This window comes from Gobio gobio (genome assembly GCF_949357685.1).
Source record: "Gobio gobio genome assembly, chromosome: 15".
Lineage (NCBI taxonomy): Eukaryota > Metazoa > Chordata > Actinopteri > Cypriniformes > Gobionidae > Gobio > Gobio gobio.
In genome coordinates this window covers 42273962-42296179 of record NC_137108.1, presented here as the reverse complement: position 1 = coordinate 42296179, position 22218 = coordinate 42273962, and the positions used below count along the sequence as shown (strand labels likewise).

The 22218-nt window shown below is 36.8% G+C and overlaps 1 protein-coding gene across 1 annotated transcript in view; it reads left to right on the top strand.

Annotated features, from left to right (window-relative positions):
* The window catches only part of LOC307139236 (regulating synaptic membrane exocytosis protein 2-like), a gene marked incomplete at both ends in the record, with an annotated part of 68741 nt that extends 55072 nt beyond the window's left edge, over positions 1-13669 (top strand). The window contains 2 exons of the mRNA XM_079838125.1: positions 10685-10895; positions 13625-13669. Of these exons, the coding sequence (XP_079694251.1) occupies positions 10685-10895; positions 13625-13669 (256 nt within the window). The remainder of the gene's footprint in view (positions 1-10684; positions 10896-13624) is intronic.
* Positions 13670-22218: the final 8549 nt, after the last annotated feature.

The following is a 22218-nucleotide window of genomic DNA, read 5'->3' as shown; positions in this document are numbered from 1 at the left end:
TAAAATTACGGATCATGAGATATAAAATGCTAACAGTAGGTGTGTGTGTGTGTGTGTGTGTGTGTGTGTAGCCTACCGTTAGCATTTTATATCTCATGATCCGTCATTTTATTTTGCAACGTACAGTTATAGCCGAAAAATAAACAAGTAATGAAACTTCACTTTGCCCTCAGCCTAAACGATTTGCCAGGGAACAAATTATAGATCCATGAGAGCAAATATGGGCCGTTAAATCTCCACAAGACTAATTATAGCTGGAGACGCCACAGAGACATCAGAGCCAGCGGCAGACGTCAGAAGGGCTAGCCGAGGAAAGTCTACTCTCGCCGGTAAACAAGCGCGGAACGCCGCTGACTCACTGGAGCTCACATCTCCGAAAACACCAGATAAAATGTTAAAATAGGCACTCTTCTTATAAATAAACCACAGATTTGAGCTTTAAACAACTACATTACCGACTAAAAAAGTCTTAAAACTACGTTTTGTCACACATTAACAGTTTTAACACAAAAAGACGTGTAAACACAGCCCATGTCAGTCATTTCTCAACGAGAGGAGCCGCTGGCAGAAGCTCCTCCTATGAGGCGAATTCGAAATACATTTATAACACTAATACTTTACTCTATTTATTCTATACTCTATTTTTTCCTCTTTTTGAAAGTTGTGAAATCACTATTGTGGAGTTTTTCTTTTGCTATTTGAGCAAATGGGCACACAAAAAATATATAATTATTGTATTCTCTCATTCACCGCTATAAAATTTAACCCAACTATGATGACTTCCGCTCTGAGAAACCCGAAAATGTGAAAAGGGTAGGAGAAAATACTAAATATAAAAATAACTTCTTTGTCTCCCACAAAGAACTAATTTTACATCCTTCCATCCACATGTTTTTATTTAACTTTTAAACATCCAGTGTGTGTGTGTGTGTTTGTGTGTATTCTTTGTTTACAGTAGCACTACTGCTTTTACGTAAACAGTAAAATACTGCAAATTCCCATATACAGTAAGTTACTGTAAATTTCATTAAAAATACCCACAATGCAGTGCATATTACAGTAGCTAACCGTAAATAATATAAATGGTATTTTACTGGGCTTTTTTGCGGTAAGTAACTGTAAAATTGCGGTAAAGTCTAACAGTGCAGGCAATGATTCTGTGTGGGCTTCTCTTAGCTAGAGACCTCAAGGCTTTGAAATTCCCGCCTGGCTGGTTAGTGGCGTGTGCGTTTGTTGTGGCTTCCTCTGTGATTGGCGGCTCTTTTCCCCTCCTCTCTCTAGTGATTGGCTGCCTGCAGTCTGTTATGGCTCAATTCGAAAAGCTTTTGGCAGCTTCATTCACATGTAGGCTGGATGCACCAGTCCTGCTTTATTTTGCTTGTTTGTGTGGACTCTGTGAGTTGCACATGGACACTGTTTGATCTCTTTCTCTGTATCTGTGGATAGTGACTGTATCCTGGGCTGATGGATGCAAAATTCATTTCACTTGCTCCGGCTTCTTTGCTTCCTTCTCTGGCTGAGTGTGTTTCCTCTTCTGTTTTTCCACCTCTCAATACTCTATCTTTGTATTTCTGTTTTTCTCCTTCTCTAGTTCTAGTTCTACTTATTATTCCAGCCACAAAACACCCACTCAGACAGGAAGAGATTGTTTGACCGACATGTAAAGCGACCAATCGCAGCTCATCTTGTCTGTACATTTAGTTTTGGGTTGGGTTTATATTAAAGGTGCACTATGTAAAATTTTTTCAGTAAAATATCCAAAAACCACTAGGCCAGTGTTCTATATTTTGTTCAGTTGAGTACTTACAATCTCCCAAATGTTTACAACTATTTGTAAATCTTGAGAAATTGCTATTTTTACTAAGGAACTGGGACTTGTGAGGGAGTCGCCTGTCAATGGAGTCATATCTGCGTTAGCCTCGGTTTCTGCTTTTATTTTGCAGAAACGCTTTACTCTCACTGCAGTGTGCAACAAGTGTCATAGCAGACGCCAAGCGAATGCACACAGTAACATCATAACATAATTTTCAACACACTCAGATGTGTCTAATATGATAAACAGAGCTGCGTTACCTCATACTCATGACGGGAAAAACGGAAATGGCGCCGGTGACTGTGGCATAATAAAAGTCCCGCTGCTTGCGAGGCGTGTGTTGCGTTCATCTTATTAACAATCGCTCCAGCGGCCTTGCTCAGCTCCACAACACTCGGTCCTGCTCTGCTTCATCCTACAGTGACGTTAATAATCACATCCATGAACATGATTTCTGCCCGAGTCCTATCCCGATTCTTTTTCACCGGCTGTGATGTTAAGACCACATATCCCAAGATTCTGCGCTCAATCGTGGTGTCATCAAACTACGCCTTTGTTTTGAATAGGCAACCTCTAGCGGACTGAAAAGTTACATAGTGCACCTTTAAATAGTTTTACCACAATAATAGAACTATGTGGGTAAATATTAGGGCTGTGTATCACCAACAATGTCATGATACGATACGCATCACGATACTGACATCACCATACGATACGTATCACGATATGGATCAATTTGGAATTAAATTTCTTTTGAAATTTTGTAACAGTAATATCTTTTTATTGAATAACCAGTGTTAGAACAGTTGTGATAACTGAAAAAACATTTTTTGTTTTTGTCATGAAAAAAAAAAGAAAAGAGTTAAATGAAATATATAAATTGTCACAAAAAAACTTTGGAAATTGTGTCTTGATTATTTTGGATATATATAAGGTACAATACATGGCAAATTTTGGAATGTAAAACAAATCTCATGATAAATCTAAAATCTAAAACAAATTTGGGAAAACAAATCTCTTAACTAATGCTGTAAACTATGGGAGTCAGTTGTACTATAATATTAAAGGTAAAAATGAACTGATTTGTACAAACACTTAAATTACACAAAATTACATGTTTATAATAAAGTTATAATATTAACTTTACAAATTACATAATCATATACATATTTTTTTCAATATAAACATTTAAATGGTGGCTGTCATAAAAACATGCATTCAATATTGAAGAACATTACAAATTATAATGAATATGGGATATGGTACATATATTTAGCAAAATGCTACTCTAGAGTCAATTTTTCTAGCTGACTAACGAGTTTATGGACACTGGATAGGCTATATATTTTGTCTGAGGTAAACGTTACATGACATTGTTTACAAGCTTTTACTGGCGCCTTTCTCCGTTTGAAACACTGATTGAGCGATTCCATGTGACATGATACGGATTTCGGTAAATTGTACTCTATCTTTTAACACACGTTCAGATGTTCATTCATGTTTATTTTGCGCTGTAACTGGTATTAAGTATTAATGCGGAAGAGAAGATCTGTTTGCGTGCGCTGTGCGCGGCCGCTTCTCTAGAGCTGAGCTGCGCCAAAGCGATCTCACGCCACAGTGCCAAAACGGTATTTATGTTTTTGAATTTCGTAACAAAATTGACGTAATTTGAAATCCGAGACTTTTTTTATATCAATAGCAACAAAGCACAGAGATTATTCCTATTTAATGGATGTGAGGCTGCAATGCTCCGTTCATTCATTAACTGAAAACCTCTTCTCCATTGTGAATGTCCTGCACTGCTGCTCGCATCGCGTTGGTTACATTTATTCCTATGGGTGACGTCAAGCGACTTTAACGCACCCGCAAAGCATTCCGGGAAGGTGGCGCTGCATTTGAACAAATGCCGCGCCTCAAAAAAGCTGACCGAAGCTCAACTTTATGCAAATTAATCCGTTGAACGCGACGCGACTATCCAATAGAAGTAGAGCACATGGAGACGGAGGGAAGTCTCTCGCCGGTCCTTTGTTTTTCATTCCCCGCTGGCTCATCGCGCATCGTCAGGAGTTCATGATGTATCGCTGTATCGATATTCTGAGCACAGCCCTACAAATTGCACAACATTTCCTATCCACGACCAACTATAATATATGTCAAGTCACCTTTATATAGTGCTTTATACAATACAGATCAGATAGTTTTAAAGCAGCTTTACAGGGAAATAATGATTCAATAGGTATGTTTCCATCCAAATTTGCGAATTTAACTTGTGCGCAAAATTGGAATTTCGCATAAAATATTTGCGAATAAAGCAGTGTTTCCATCCAGTAAGTCTGATAAACTTTCTGAGCATTTCAGATGCTGTGCAATGAGTTCGGTCCGCAGGTTGGTCCAGTAATGCTGTTCCATCACAAAGTCACAGGACTTTTTTCATGCACATTGAGGAATTTATTTGGTAAATGTGTTTCCATCGTAGATTATGTGCATGTTTTCTTATCGAATAAACTCAATTAAGCGCATACGTTTCTTCCACTTTGACCACTTTGTTATATACAGTGATTTGTTTTTCTTTAGAAATACAAAGTTCTGTCATGAAACTCTTGATGGCTGATAGGTCCTTAACTCAATCTGCTTGCAATCACATCATTCTATATAGGGTCCAGCTGATTGGTTCCTGCTGTATCAGTAGCCAATGAGCTTGGATGCTCATCCTTCAAATACGTGGTTAGCAGCTGTAGCAGTTGCAGTGCGGCTTCAGAAACCCCCATCCTCCCCAGCTCCACCTGTATAGATCTGCTACAAGTAATTAATGTACGCTCTATTGTACAGCAGCAGCATGTCTTACATGTTCACAGCAGCGTGTCATGTATGTATTGGCAGTAGCAAGACTCGGACTTGCTCTGCAGCAGCAGCAATAACAGCAGCAGTAGCGTAGAAAACCAAATAAATCAACATGGTCATATCCATTACCATGCCAAGCACTCAGAGAGTTGTCATGACAGAAAAGTTTATAGCAACCTGGTACATTCTAAACACAATTATGTTCCCGGGAAAGATAAAAAAGTGGCCAGTTTTGTGTGCAATATGCGTGAGACAGTCCATTTGCTAGGACTAGTCTGTTCCTGTCTTTCTCTCTATCTTTCTTTCTCACTGTCCTATTTGTTCTTGTAGCTGTACATGCTGTACCCTTTAATGTGTGTTCCCCATGAATGTAGCTGCACTGCAGTTGTTGTCATGATATTGGCGCGTATGTCGACTGGAAGGAGGCTTGTTGACCTGATATTGAGTTGCGCTGTCTGCTTGTTCATACAGGTGGTTTCCCTTTAGCGGAATCACTGATCTGGTTAATAACGTTCTCCAGCCCCAAACAAAGTCCCAAAACCAACTGCAAACTGAGCCTCAAAAGGAGCCGGAGACGTAAGTAAGACTGAATGGATTTATCTTTGCCCTCAACACACTATATTCCCCAGGAAACCTTGAATTATGTGCCATTTCTGTGGATGTAACTCACCGTTATAATTAGGAGCTTGTCAGTTCATTAATTTTGAATGCAATTATCTGGTATGTTGATCAATTAATCAATTAATTAATTATCCATAAAAATTAGCTGGTAACACTTTATTGAACTAACCGATTAGGAATAACATTATGAGGTGAAGGTGAAGTGATGACAGGTGAAGTGAATAACACTGATGATTATCTCTTCATCACAGCACCTGTTAGAGGGTGGGATATATTAGGCAGCAAGTGAACATTTTGTCCTCAAAGTTGATGTGTTAGAAGCAGGAAAAATGGGAAAGTGTAAGGATTTGAGCGAGTTTGACAAGGGCCAAATTGCTAGACGACTGGGTCAGAGCATCTCCAAAACTGCAGCTCTTGTGAGGTGTTCCCGGTCTGCAGTGGTCAGTGTCTATCAAAAGGGGTCATGGGTGGCCAAGGCTCATTGATGCACGTGGGGAGCGAATGCTGGCCTGTGTGGTCCGATCAAACAGACAAGGTACTGTAGCTCAAATTGCTCAAGAAGTTAATGCTGGTTCTGATAGAAAGGTGTCAGAATACACAGTGCATCGCAGTTTGTTGCGTATGGGGTTGCATAGCCGCAGACCAGTCAGGGTGCCCATGTTGACCCCTGTCCACCGCCGAAAGCACCAACAGTGGCACGTGAGCATCAGAACTGGACCACGGAGCAATGGAAGAAGGTGGTCTGGTCTGATGAATCACGTTTTCCTTTACATCATGTGGATGGCCAATTGCGTGTGCGTCGCTTACCTGGGAAACACCAGGATGCACTATTGGAAGAAGGCAAACCGGCGGAGGCAGTGTGATGCTTTGGGCAATGTTCTGCTGGGAAACCTTGGCTCCTGCCATCCATATGGATGTTACTTTTACACGTACCACCCTAAACATTGTTGCAGACAATGTACACCCTTTCATGGAAACGATATTCCCCGGTGGCTGTGGTCTCTTTCAGCAGGATAATGTGCCCTGCCACAAAGCAACAATGGTTCAGGAATGGTTTGAGGAGCACAACAATGAGTTTGAGGTGTTGACTTGGCCTCCAAATTCACCAGATCTCAATCCAATCGAGCATCTGTGGGATGTGCTGAACAAACAAGTCCAATCCATGGAAGCCCCACCTCGCAACTTACAGGACTTAAAGGATTTTCTGCTAACATCTTGGTGCCAGATACTACAGCACACCTTCAGGGGTCTAGTGGAGTCCATGACTCGACAGGTGTATACAAATAACGCAATATAAAATGAAGTTTATATGTTGAATGTCATATAAACCTGTATTGATAAGTGCTGTAACAATATTATTCAAATTCATGATGGATTAACAAATGTTAGCGAATGTAAAAATTTGAAATATCCTTCAAATGAGGATAATTCAGTTCTATTTTATTACATTGAGAAAAGAACATTTTGGATAGCTTAAATTGCTCAGATCATAGAAAAATTACTTGCATGCATGAAGAAATGTAGGGGATCATTTTGACGACGTTGTTGTATATGTGAAAAACGTAATGTCCCTTGTTTATTTTTTTATCTTAAATAATGGCTACTACAGGCACGTTTAGATCAGTATGGTCCATCAATTCGATTTGATTACGAGATCTGCATTAGAGACCTGCATTAAGCATGGGTTTTGTATTACACGAGAAGTCGACTACAAATTTGTAAGTAGCTTAAACGGGTAAAGCGCAGGTCTTCGGGTGGCCACGGTGTCACTCATAAAGGGAGTCTGTATCAGTGTACTGGCTCGTGTTTCTTTGACTTCTCTATCTGCTGTGTGTCAGATGAGACGTGAAGAATGGCGTATGATTATATTATGGGTTATGCGTCTCCTGTCTGACGGGCTGGAGGTGAGCTGGGCTGTGCTCTCCAGCTGTCTGTAATGCTACCTGAGCCAGCGCACCTGCCAGACCTCTGGAGCTCCTCCAGCCTTCACATCATCCAACTGACTGCTGTCTGGAGCCCGGGTGTATATGCGAGGATAGATTCTGGAGTTAAATTTAAAACCTGTCATCATGTCAATCCAAACACATATGATCTTTTTTTCTGCCACAGACTATAATATAATATTGCATTTTGTTAAAGGATATGTGACGCGTGTCTGAGAGCGGAGCATGGGGTCAGACAGTGAGTGGTACTGTATATCCACATGTTCTGAGGGTAAGAGGGCAGAGGGCAAGGGGTCGTTGAAAGCAGACCTGCTCATTGGTGGGACTTGATCCTAGAGGGGTTAAAGGTCACTGACTTAAACAGAAATGATGTCTGGTGAAGTTCACGTGTCAGGGTTGGCTGGTTAGCTTTAAAAAGTTAGAACCTGTTGGAAAAAAGCCTGTTTATCCACTGAAGGTCAGTAAAAACCAGTGCTATTTTAATTTATTTATATAATATTATGGTTTGAATTAGTATTTTGAATTTTAGCCTTTATTTTTACATTTTCAGTATTAATTTACTTGAATTATTTTTCATTTTATGTGCTTCTGAATTTGTTTTAAATATTACTCTTAATTTCTGTTCTATTTAATTTACAGTTAGTAATTTTAGTGCTTCAACTTAAATTCAGTTTGTTGCCAATACAATATTTATTTTATTTTATTTGCAGCCAACAATGTTTTTAATAGTTTTAGTTCACAATAATATCCCTGGTCAGCTTATTCTGACATGTATTGTTTTTAAATAATACTCTTTAGGTTTAATTAGTTTTAGTTTTTTTATTTTATTTAGAGTTAATAATTTTAGTGCTTCAACTTAAACTTATTTAAATTATTTTCCTGTTTAATTTTTTATTTATACAATGTTTTTAATACTTTTTGTTTTAGTTCACAATAATAGCCCTGGTCAAACCTAGCAGCTTATTCTGATGTATATCTCCAGTATTTTACTATATTATAGTAGAAAAATAGTCTAGTAGCCTAGTACCAGTGAACAATATTTTGTATGGCTCTTAAAAGGGTTAAATGGGCTAAATATGCCATTGTGATGATTAAGAATGCTAACGACTAGCTTTCTCCTTTTCTATTATAGACTATATATGTGTATCAAGCATGGTTAGTCAATTTTGTGTATGTTGAAGTCAAAAAGACAAAAGTTCAGTGAAATTTGTGTTCATTAAATATACAGGAAACAAACTCCTTAGCATTAAGTATTCAAAGTCTCCTGTCAGAGCTAGCGATTAGCGTGAGAATGTGCTCATGTTTGAGTTTGGTGGGAGGTGACCAGGTGAATTCTGGGTAACACGCAGGCGTTCTGCCGTAGTAAAGAGATCAGCGTGCTCAATAATTCAGCCTGCTAATGAATGTTGCAGGGGCAGATGTGGGACCAAACCTCCTCTAATAGGCAGCTTATGGCGTTAGCCCCTAGTGTTTGGTTTCCACGACTACGGTTGATTGACAGGGGACATACAAAATGCATGTGCATCATGCATGCATTCAGCTAGCGTTTCAGGGTCTGTCTCATTCCTTTGACCCCCTCCACTCTCTTACGGTAATGAGAGGGTACATGATTAAACATCATCCCTAAATAAAAGTCCCATAAACACTCTCCAAGTGATCTGCTAGCTCAAGATCAAGTTGATATTTATCTGAATATATTGATAAATGATCAGGTTTTGTAGTGGGAACTGTGGTGCTACTGTAGTTCGAGCTGAGCAGCTCATGTCTGCATCTGTTTCACTATTGCAGTCTATATGAGGTGATGCACGTAAGCCTGATGTGTGATCTTTGTCATGTGGATTGAAAGCGTTTAGCCACAAATAGACCCAAGGCTGCACATGATGCTTTAATTACTGATGTAGAAGAACAGAAAGTTCTCGTCAGTGTTGAGTGTCCGTCTGACATCTCCAGCAGTCACTACAGAGAGTTTAATCAGAGCTTCATCACAACCAACAAAACACCATTAGTGATTCTACAGATATTTCATTGTGAATGTGGCTTTTCTTTCAGAACAATATATTTGTTTTTAGGATTTATAAAAAAAAAAAAAAAAGTGTGTGTATATATATATATATATATATATATATATATATATATATATATATATATATATATATATATATATATATATATATATATATATATATATATATATATATATATATATATATATATATATATATATATATATATATATATATATATATATATATATATATATATATATTGAAAAAATTTAAAATATTTAAATGTATTTATATTATGCATAAAGAAAATGAAGACTGTACATTACCATAACATGTCCACATGTATAAATATAAAATACAATTTTACATAAAAATAATGAAAGCTATTCATTACCATAATGTGTACAGATATAGAAATATAAAATATACATAAAAAAATTCCATAAAGTAAACGAAGGCTATTCATTACCATTATGTGTCCAGAAGTATATATATATATATATATAATGATATTGTATATTGTTCAATGAAAATATATAAATATGAAAATATTCACATTCAAATATTAAGAATACTTATTTTTTTCATTTATTAAATCATTGAAAAATACTCTATGATATTGTAATTTTTTTTAAACATTTTATGATATTGTATATGGTCGAAATGAAAATATATAAATGTGAGAATATTCAAATTCATATATTAAATCATTTAAAAATATTCTTTATCATATTATATATGAGTCAATGACAAATAAAGATGTTAAAAATCTAATTCAGAACATGTGACAAGCTTGTTTTTATAACATTTTCAAAATTTTTAATGTATTATAATGTACATCATTCAAAAGTATGGAGTCGGTATTAATACTCACCAAGGCTGCATTTATCAAAATAGGGTATGTGAAATATCTAAAAAAATAATATTACAACTAAAAATATTACAACTAAAAATTGTTTTCTGTGATTTAGTGATGGAAAGCTGAATTTTCAGCATCATTACTCCAGTCTGCAGTCACATGATCCTTCAGAAATCATTCTAATATGATGATTTGCTGCTCAAGAAACATTTATGATTTTTATCAATGTTGAAAACAGTTGTGATGCTTCACATTAATATAGGATGTATTTGAAATATAATGCTTTTGTAACATATATTATATGTCTTTACTGGCACTTTTCATCCTTGCTGAATAAAAATGTTAATTCAAAAAAATGTCTGAAATGACAATAGCTCGATAATTTTACAGATTGCCATTGTCTCATTTGTGTCTTGCGTTTTTAGATTTTTTTCTTTAGCATTTTAGGATAAATAACTGAGTTGATAAGTTGATATTTGAATGAAACACAAAGTCTCGTGAGCTATGAAAGAGCAACCTCTGTGTCCCGTTTCTCGTAATGTTTAAACTTGTAACATGTTTTCTTGCTGTCTTCTGATTGGCTGTGTTCTGTTCTCTGCAGGAAATTGCACCAGCAATTTGAAATGTATAAGGATCAGGTAAAGAAGATGGGGGATGAGGCACAGACCACCCAGGAGCAGAAGATCGACGCCCCCACCTGCGGAATCTGCCATAAAACCAAGTTTGCCGACGGCTGTGGCCACCTCTGTTCTTATTGCCAAACCAAGTTCTGTGCTCGCTGTGGAGGAAGAGTTTCACTTCGCTCTAACAAGGTACAGCCGGAACACAGACGAATACACAAGCACTGATAGCGTAGCGAAGTGTTCAGAACAGAATACTAGTTGCTCACTGCATAGGCCTACTTTGCACCGTACACTGCCCTAGTATTTTTTATAACTTGTGAAGTGAGAAATGTTGTAAATAGTAGTACACCACAATGTTTTCTTCAATGTATTCTTTCTAAATTGGCACCACTATATAATAAGTCAAAAGTACCCCCAGTACTTAAATTGGTACCAAGTCAATACAATAACTTTATAAATGATAAAATGATACCAGACATTCTGCGGTACACGTTTAGGCAACTTTTTGACGAACACAAAATTGTCTTCATATCATTATTGTTAACAAGTATTAAAGTTGAAACTAATGAATTTGAATGATGTTACTTTCGTGGCATCTTGCGCTTGAATGGCTTAGAATAATTTGAATGTTTAAGACTTAAAAACACGAGAAAATGATTAGGGCTGCCTTCAACTAAAAAATTTTCTAGTCGACTAGTAGTCATTCATTTAAGCCATTAGTCGACTAATTACACGTATATCATAGACAAAATATGCCATAATTTAAAGCTCAATAGCATTTTAATAGAATGACTTACAGTCATAAAACCAACTGTAAAGTGTTCATCTAGGTGTCAGCCATGTCATTATCATCAAATGCTATTGAGCTTTAAAGTATGGCATATTTTGTATATGATCCCATACAGTAGTGAAAAACAGCAATATTTACACATAATTTGATAGTTTATTTGAATAAATATCAAAAATGTAAAAGGTGTGCATCATAGCTGACAGCTAGATGAGCACTTTACAATTGATTTTGTGACTGTATGTCATTCTCTTCAAATGCTATTGACGTTAGAAACGTGTATGCCAATGTCTTATGTAACTTTAGAGACGGTCCCTAAATTTGCCAATATCGAACGTACAACTTCAAGCCAACTTTATGCCAGTTTCCCGAGGAGTTTTTTTTTCTGCGACTAACAGACTAATACAATTCTGGTCGACCAAGCCTCTTCTAGTCGACTATTAGGGGGCAGCCCTAAAAATGATAAACTTTCTTGGAGCAATACTTGCCCGATCTTTCAGTTTTAGGGCTTTCTGAGACAACAGGCAGTGGGGCTTAAGTCCCCCTAAAACGGTCTAGAACTGCCCCATGTTACGGTTATTACGACATGGCGTGAATGCACCTTTATAGACCATTTGGGAGATGACATCACAGCAGTTATGTCACTGCAGTGCACTATGGTGGCAGAAAAACAGTGGGAACCATGGATGACATAAGCTGTCGTACTTTTGAGGTAGAGATATGACATACAAAAATACATAGGCTATATGTATGCACAGTTAATCATTAAAAAAAGACTGACACTTTCTGCCACCCGCCCACAAAACACATCATCACCAAAATATCTATTCAGAATATGCAGTTTGGTGCAGTTACTGATATTTATATGGCCAAAAAGTAAGATGAAATTCTGACAGCTTGTAATATAAATCAATGAGGTCTTTATGACAGTATAACAGACTATTTGGATCAACTATATACAGTATATCAGTTGTCACTCTATAATGCCCAATAATATGCCATACGAGTATAGTTAAATGCTTGATGACTGAGAGATACCTCAAAGGCCTGATGTACCATATATGATACTTACATTTTGAAAAAAAATAAAATTAAAATGATGTATTGATAATCAAGTTAACCTTAGTTGATTCTTTTCAGTAAGTGTCCATCTTGAAATATTACTAACAATATAAAAGGTATTTTTATGTTACTTAAAAACAACAACAACAACATGATTTCACTGCACAATGACACGTGTGCCACAACCTGAAGGTGGACATTTTTTGAATTACACTATATATATATACATCTTCACCATCCTAAAATAATTGCCTATGTCATTTTTTGAATTGTTTCATGATGCTTGCCACCCCTGGTAAAATCACCCACATCCTCAGTTGAACAGAATTCTACCCCTGTAGAATAATGGCCTATGTCAAGAGTGTGACTTAGGCCGTTTTATTTTGCCTAAGTCAAATGAGACTTGGGCAGTTTTACAAGCTTTTCAAGATGGCAGCTGCATCAAGAAGAACGACAATCTACTCAACCTCTGAAATTATTGGTTCAGTTTTTTTGTGTTTTTTTCTTAGAAACCTGAAAAAACGACTGGCAATTATTTTAGGAAGGTGACGGTATTTTAAGAATAAAAGGGTTTTTGAGAAGTTTGTTGGTGTTTATAGATGCTAAAAGCCATGTTTTATTGTTTAAATAAATTGAACTTATTAACGCAGGGCCTTTTAATTATGAAATTTCTTACAGTAATCAGTCAACTCATTGTAACATTTGATCTTTCCTCCTGTGGAAGAGTTTTTTTTTCTCCCGCTGGCTGCTGAGGGTTGAGCAGTTAACACAATGAGCACTAGAGGGCGATACTCCCTCTGTTTTGACCACAGCGGCCTGTCGGCCCGAGGCGATGGATGTATCAGGAACCAGAAACTGCTTATCTAACCTTTTGATGTCTCTCTCCCAGTGCAGTCTTGGTGCTTTTAAATGACTTTGCTCAGAGTAATAAGTGGCGATGTGATTCGCTGCTGTAGTACATGAACATCTCTTTATGTGTGTCTGAATGTCACTCACAGTTGTTCTCCCCTCTTCTTTTCCCCCCTTGTCTTTCTCTCTTGCTTTTCCTCCCTCTGTGGAAATGCAACAGGAGGATAAAGTGGTCAGAATCCTTTTTTTCTTGTCTATGTTTTGATATTTAGCTTAGATGATTGCACACCTCCATTAAAGGTGCTGTAAGCGATTATTATTATTATTATAAATATATCGTTTTTGGAGTAGCACACATAAAACGAGCCTTGCAAAAGTAGTAAGGACATTTTAGGCTCTTTTTTTTTTTAACCAGCCAGAAACAATCTCTGCTCTACATGTCTTTTTAGGTTGTGTTATTTGGAGAGAGTGTGTGTGTGTGGTTGAAGTTATAGCTACTGTAAAAACTATTAAAATACACAATGATGATGTGACAAATTCTTCTAGCATACCTGGATGACATTTGGCGACCATTTATATGTCTTTTACTTAAGCATAATTTTTAACAGTGTTAATACAGTATAATTTTACTATAAAATATGAATTATTATAATTTTTTTATGTTAATTTGTGTGTGTGATTTAAAATCAAATTATAAGGTAATTCATATACTTTTTATTTATTAAAAATCAATAAAAGTATTTTAGAGTATTTTTCAAATTGTTGTATTTTACAATAAATGTATGTATTTTTTAAAATGTTATATTAATATATATTAGGACTGTCAAACGATTAATCAGAATGAATCGCATGTAATTATGTAAAGTGTAAAATAAAAGTGTAATTATGTATATTTGAATACACATATATTTATATCATTTATATTATATATAAACATAAATCATTTATATATATATATATATATATATATATATATATATATATATATATATATATATATATATATATATATATATATATATATATATATATATATATATATATATATATATATATATATATATATATATATATATAATGTAATATATTATAATAATTAATATATATCAAATAAATGTATACATGCATTGGTGTGTATTTTATATATACATAATTATACCCAGGACACACACATATGTAAACACAAACTTTTATTTTGCAATTAATCATTTAATAGCACTAATATATATATATAATATTGTCACTTGCAGTTAAGAATTCCCTTTTTATTTACACGTTTTATATTCGTTTTATTAACAGTTTTGACAGTGAAAGCAAAATGTTAGCAAAATGTCTGAAATCGCTTACAGAACCTGCACTAAATGACAAATGCTTGTGTTTAACATGGTCAACTGGTCGATGACATTGCATCACCCCTCATTTCAACATCTGCAACTTTTCATATTAATTTTACAAGGGAAAAACACGTTGACAGCTTTGTAAGAAAGCTTTGTGAATTATTGCTTTTGCTTCAATCGACTGCTTTAGATGTTTCTCATGAGAAAACGACCTCAGTAATCTAACATACTGTATATCTCTTTTATAGTGTCAAAATTTCACTTTTAAGATTAAGATTATACTTAAATGTGAACTCCCTGAGCAATTAAACAACAACAACCTCTTTTGTGTTGTTTTGGCTGCATGAGTACAGTGTAGTAAAAGTGCTGTGTCCGGGTCCAGGCTGGCCGGCAGTGCAGCTCTTTGTGCAGAAGGACAATAGAAATGCTCTCGTGTTCCCTTGAGCACAGATGGTGATGCAGCAGGTTCACCTAGAGTGTTGCCTGTCACACACCAGCCCCGCTTCAGAGTTATGGTGATCCCCATGGATCTCACTCACACAAACCTGATGGCTAGTCTTGATAAAGCTCAGTAATATGGAAGTATATGGGTGAATCTCACGGAAACATGCCCAGGTCATTCGAAAAAACGTAAAAAATTTTTTTTAAATATTTTTAAAAATATTAAATATCTAAATGTATTAATATTATGCATAAATAAAATGTAGAATGTATGTTACCAAAACATGTCCACATGTATAAGTATAAAATACAATTTTACATAAACATAATGAAAGCTATTAATTACCATAATGTGTACAGATATATAAATATAAAATATACATAAAAAAATTCCATAAAGTAAACGAAGGCTATTCATTACCATTATGTGTCCAGAAGTAAATATATATATATATATATATATATATATATATATATATATATATATATATATATATATATATATATATATATATATATATATATATATATATATATATATATATATATATATATATATATAATTTAAATTTCCTTAAAGAAAATGAAGGTTATTCATTATCACAATGTGTCCAGATAAGTTTAAAATTTTAAAAATATATAAAGTAAAAATTTCCATACATAAAATGAAAGCTATTCATTACCATAATGTGTACAGATATATAAAATAAAAATGTTTTCCATAAAGTAAACAAAGACTATTCATTACCATAATGTGTCCAGATGTAAATTTAAAAAGGAAAAAAATATTAAATAAAATTTTCATAAATTAAATGAAAGCTATTCATTACCATAATGTGTCCGGATGTATAAATCTAAACTTAATAAATATAAATTATTTTTTTCATAAAAGAAAATGAAGGCTATTCATTACCACAACATGTCCAGATGTATAAACAATAACATAAAAAATATGTTTACCATAAAGTAAATAAAGGCTATTCATTATCATAATGTGTCCAGATGTATACATATAAAATAAAATAAAATAAAAATACATAAATGAAATAGTCCTTAAAGAAATTGAAGGCTATTCATTAAATGGAAGTTATTCATTTCCAAAATGAATAGTTAAAACAGTAATTGCTGACTTAGTGTCTCTGCAAATCTGAGTACAGTTTGAGACAATATTGTGAGGCTAAAATATTTAAGAATCTTTCTAGAAGAATCTCTAAAAGTCTCAGTTTGTTTTCCTTTCTTCCAGTTGCCAGAACTGAGTGACGTCTCCCAGTCATTTTTCTCTACGAGGGTTCAGTCTCCTCTTTCTTACTGGTAGTTTGCAGCATTGGTAGAATATGTTGTCTGAGTCTTATGGTGCGTTCACACCGGACGCGATTCGCGCGAGTGATTTACATGTTAAGTCAATGCAGAGACTTAGATATTTGTCTGATTTTGGGCTCTGGGTTCTCTGCTCCGTAGTTCTGTTTCCTTTTGTTTTCCGGTACTGAAGATCTGTTGTACTGTATCTCAGCATTGGCAGGGCCATGCCAAGCTTTTATCCGGTTGCCCAGCAGAGGATTGAATTGCTGGACAGTTCTTAGTGACTGGATTCTGTTTCTGCCCTCTGTGGTTTACGCCATTAAAACCGTGACACACCAAGCCGAGTAAGAACTAGCGGTGACGAAAGCTAACTGTGTTGTTGTCTCGCGTTGGCTGCGTCACGCTCAACACAACTGTTTATTTCAGCAGGTATCAATAGTCAGTATTCCAATTTTGTGTGCCGTATGCATGAGACATTCAGCCAGTGGTCTGTGGGCGTGACGTCTGAGGCTGAGACTATTGTGATTCTAACCTCCCTCAACCCTGGAGACAGTTTTAAATAGTAATATTTTTTCATATCCATACCTAGAAGTTGTTGTAGATGGTCAAAGAATAACAGAAGGCTGTTTACGCTCATTCCATTCTGCTTAGCCAGGGCAAAAGTATTATTTTGTTGGCGTTTCAACAGTTTACTTATTGATACCTGTGTAGCAAAACGAAAACCATTAAATGTTTTCGTTAATTTAAATGAATGAAACTTGAAATAAATGTTGCCTAGAAAATGCCTGAATTTTTTTTTTTTTTTGACATACTAAAAAATAAATTAAAGCTAAGTTTAAATATTTTCTAAAAATGGCAAAAGTACATTGTCAAATGTATTATTAATTTCTTTAGATGTGAAATTTAGTTTAGTGGCAGTGAGGGTAGATATCTTGGCTATCATTTTGGATGGATATTTATTCAGTCAGTCATAGTGAATGCACAGACATTGCCTCATGTTTGTCGCCAGAGCTCGACTATCACGCTATCATATTCCAGTGTGTGATGTCCGACAGCTCCCCTCGCCGCACGAGACACCGGGAGCTGTAAATATTGATGCCGTCTCGGACAACAGGATCTCTTTCACCACAACTGTCAGCGTTTGGGGAAGAGAAGAAATTGCTAATGGAAAAAGAGCCGATTTCACCACTGATGCTTTTCACTGACACTGTAGCTAGTGGGTATAATTGTCGCTAACTGCCGTCTAGTAAGAAACTACGTTTTTTATTTTCTGTAACATTTTGGGAGATTTAAAGGAATAGTTAACCCAAACTATTTTATGATTCACTCATCCTCAAGTCAGTCCATACCTCCATGCTGTTTTTTTTTTTTCTATTTTCAGTGGAATACAACAGGGAAATCCTTTCGCACAGCACTTTTCCGTACAATGACAGTTATAGTTACCATGATGATTGTCAGGCTCTGAAATGACCCCCCCCCCCCCCCCCCACACACACACACACATGAAGATACAACATCACCATAAAGCATTATAAAATATTATAATATTATAATAATTATAACTATTTTGTAAAAGTCTTCTGAAGCCATACCACAGTTTTGTGTGAGGAACTGACAAAAATCTAACATTATTCACTGATATTCTTCACCTCGACTAAAAATAGCATGTTATGGCAGATTCGATGTGCCTAATGGTGCACTAATTCCTGTGAGGGTACACTAAATTGATCAAAAGTGAGTCAAGATTTCAAATAAATGCTGTTTTTTTAATCTTTATATATAAATCCTGAAAAAGACAACAACATTTTCAACTTTGATAATAATAAGCCTTTCCTGAGCACCAATTCAGCGTATTAGAATGATTTCTGAAGGATCATGTGACACTGAAGACTGATGCTGACACTGGAGTCATGATGCTGTGAATTCAGCTTTGCCATCACAGGAATAAACTACATTTTAAAATATCAAATTGAGAGAGATTATTAGAGAAACTCTAATAATATTTCACAATATTACCCTTTTCATTGTATTTTTGATCAAATAAAGGCAGCTTTGGTGAGCGTAAGAAACTTTCAAAAACTTTAACAAATTGTACCATCACTGAACGGTATTTTTTGTGGAATGTAGAAAGAGATTTGTGAGTTGCAACGAAGGGTTTTCAGTAAGTAATGTCTTACATTTCTGTTTATTGCTCGAGCAAAAGCTATCAAAGTGAATTCAGAAGACTTGGAATAAAACACATGTATGTCATTAATCCTATGGACTACTTTTGCAACTACTTCTGAGCTTTTTATGGTGATTTTTCAGTCCTGCTCCCACAGGATTCTGTCCCGCTCCTGCCTGCTCCCGCAAAAATATATGTTGCCTTTTCCTGCTCCCACCTGCAACATTCATGCCTAGCAACAATCTACACATCCCTTTTAAACGCTCCCAATAAATTATTTGTTATTAAAGTATCTACATTCACAAACCACTATTAATTTTAACAGAAAAGCTAGTGGCCTATAGGCTACTACATGTGTGATTTGGCATGGCAGAAAGCACGCAAAAAGGGCTCCCTTTATAGTTGTAGGAGCCAAAAGGCTGTTAATGTTGTTACTCAATGCCATTGCTATATGTTACTATATTTCTGTACTCCCCTGTGGTAAAGAGATGAATTGCACCCATTTTGAGGATTTCCTGTAGGTAGCCATCTTAAACAGGAAGTGATGTGGCAATGGGAGAGGAAAGGGAGACTTTAAGTTTTCACCTTCTGTTACAATAAAATCTACAAGTCAAGCTTAAACTGGTTCGTAGCGTCAAATATACTTTCCCTCAAGGAAATGGCTAAAGAGGAAAAGAAGCCATTACAATAGACACTAAAAAGCTGTCACTCATTTTAATCAATCGCGATCTCACAAAGTTCCTTTATAATCAGTGAAGCTGACTGCACAATGAACCTTTCATAATGCCTACACTTTGTCCATGTGAGTGGAATCTAACTTAAACACCTCTGATTGGCTATTGCGTTCAAGAAATCAACAGATATGTTTGGGATTGTCTACATTTCTCAACGCTGCAAAAACGTGTTGTAAATAGAAACCTTTGACGCTCTCCAGAGCGCAAACACAGATGCAATCACTTGCCAAATCTGTTTCGCCAATATGCTATTACTACGGAGAAAACAGATCCTAGAAGAGCAGTTATGGGCAGCTTTTCCTTCTAAAAGCAATCAGAAGCAGCAGGCAGGGGAAAGCTTGCCCAGCCTTACATGCTTGTAAATAGTTTTTTTTGTGTGTGCTTGTGTAAAGGAAGCAAACCAGTAGAATCTGTGCGTGTAAACCTCACTCCCATGGCCTCAAAAATGGACTGACACTAGTGACTGCGGCCTTTAGCGTCCTTTTTAGCGTGGCTACTCAGGTCACATTTGGTGCTGTGAGGTTTAGGGGGGTGAGTGTAACAGAGGCAAGCTAGTAAGAGCTGTGTAAACGGCAGTCCCCTGATCTCAAGAGGCTTGCTGGTGTCTGACGCTAGAGACTGCAGTCTTTAGCGTCCTTGTTAGCGCTCGCCTCCCATGCCGGAGACGCCGGTTCGAATCCCGCTCACAACGGGTCGAGTAGGACTGGTTACATTTGGTGCCGTGAGGTTTAAGGGGGTGAGTATAACGGAGGCAAGCTAGTAAGAGCTGTGTGTGTAAACCGCACTACCCTGATCACAAGAGTCACACTGGCGACTGACGCTAAAGACTATGGTCTTTAGCGCCCTTGTTATTGGGCCTTCCTCCAATGCCGGAGACACCGGTTCGAATCCTGCTTGGAGCAGGCCGAGTAGGACCGGGTTACATTTGGTGCCGTGACCCAGGTGGGAGTGAGGTTTAAGGAGGTTAGTGTAACGGAGAAAAGCTAGAAAGAGCTGTGTGTGTAAACCTCACTCCCCTGATCTCAATAGGCATGCTGGCTTGTTAACGTGCCTGCCTCCCATGCCGGAGACGCCGGTTCGACTCCCGCTCGGAGCGAGTCGAGTAGGACTGGTTATATTTGGTGCCGTGACTCGGATGGGAGTGAGGTTTAAGGAGGTTAGTGTAACGGAGAAAAGCTAGAAAGAGCTGTGTGTGTAAACCTCACTCCCCTGATCTCAAGAGGCGCGCTGGCGACTGACGCTAGAGACTGCGGTCTTTAGTGTCCTTATTAACGTGCCTGCCTCCCATGCCAGAGATGACGGTTCAAGTCCCACTCGGAGCGGGTCGAGTAGGACTGGTTACATTTGGTGCCGTGACTCGGATGGGAGTGAGGTTTAAGGAGGTTAGTGTAACGGAGAAAAGCTAGAAAGAGCTGTGTGTGTAAACCTCACTCCCCTGATCTCAATAGGCATGCTGGCTTGTTAACGTGCCTGCCTCCCATGCCGGAGACGCTGGTTCGAATCCCGCTCTGAGCGGGTCGAGTAGGACTGGTTACATTTGGTACCGAGACTCGGGTGGGAGTGAGGTTTAAGGGGTTGAGAGTAACGGCGAAAAGCTAGTAAGAAATGTGCCTGTAAACCTCACTCCCCTGATCTCAAGAGGCGCGCGGGCAACTGACGCTAAAGACTGCGGTCTTTAGTGTCCTTATTAACGTGCCTGCCTCCCATACCGCAGATGACGGTTCGAATCCCGCTTGGAGCGGGTTGAGTAGGACTGGTTACATTTGGTGCCGCTCAGGAAGTGACCACCAGGCTACGCCCACAGCATAGTTCTTAAGTTTAAGTTAAGTTTAAAAAAATAGAGAAATGTTTATGAATGAAAAATGACTTATAATGTGATTGATTTTTCAACTTTAATATCTGATGTACATTAGTGCCTGAACACATCTTGATGCCGAAGTTAGTGTTTTCTATCTTCATCAGCTTCCTTTGAAGAGAGTTAGTCAGTGTTGTGCATGAGTAATGAGTCAGACTCAGCCCCAGTGGAGCTGCGCGCTCACATGCATCGGTAATGAGACCCGTGTTAGTGATGCTCAGCGGCAAAAACATGATTATGTGCCGCTCCGATCGCTCTGTATCATCTTCCTGCACAAGCAATTGCTTTTATTTAGCTGCTTCTTATTTTTGACAACTTAGATTGATCTGAGGATTAATCTTTTTTGAACTGAAGCACAATCTTGACAGCAGAAGGAGCATTTGATCCCCAACTCTCAAAGGTCACCCGTTACGCAGGACTTTGGCATATAAAACCGTGTGGAGCTGTCTGTGAGTTCTGAATTCAGTTATTGAACATCAGTTTTATCAGCTGGATCAAACACCACACAGCCGACATGGGTAAGCATGGCAACAATGATTATCATTAAGCTTTTATTGTGTTATTGAGATTCTGGCAATGGAAAAAAACCAGCATATTGTTATTTGGAAAACTGTTTGTCATTAAAAAAAGATGATAGTGAATCATCATGTTCTTATTTTCTAGATTTGTTCTTTTAATCTTAACAGCTCGATGTAACCGGTCCTCAAAATCGAAACATCTTGAATTATAAAATCATATTACACTTTAATTTGGACAATATTTCAGCTAATAATAGAGATATTGTTCGACAGCATGACATACCCGTAGAGAACTGAGCTACATATGTTCTTTTCCTCTTAGAGATCTGTCTATTTTTGATTCTGTCGCTGCATAATTAACACTTTGTTTAACAGGTCCTTATTAAGTTCAGAGAAAATAAAACCTATGAATATGCATCCAGTCTATTACGAGCTGCTGGGCTCTAAATATAGAACCTCATTAAAT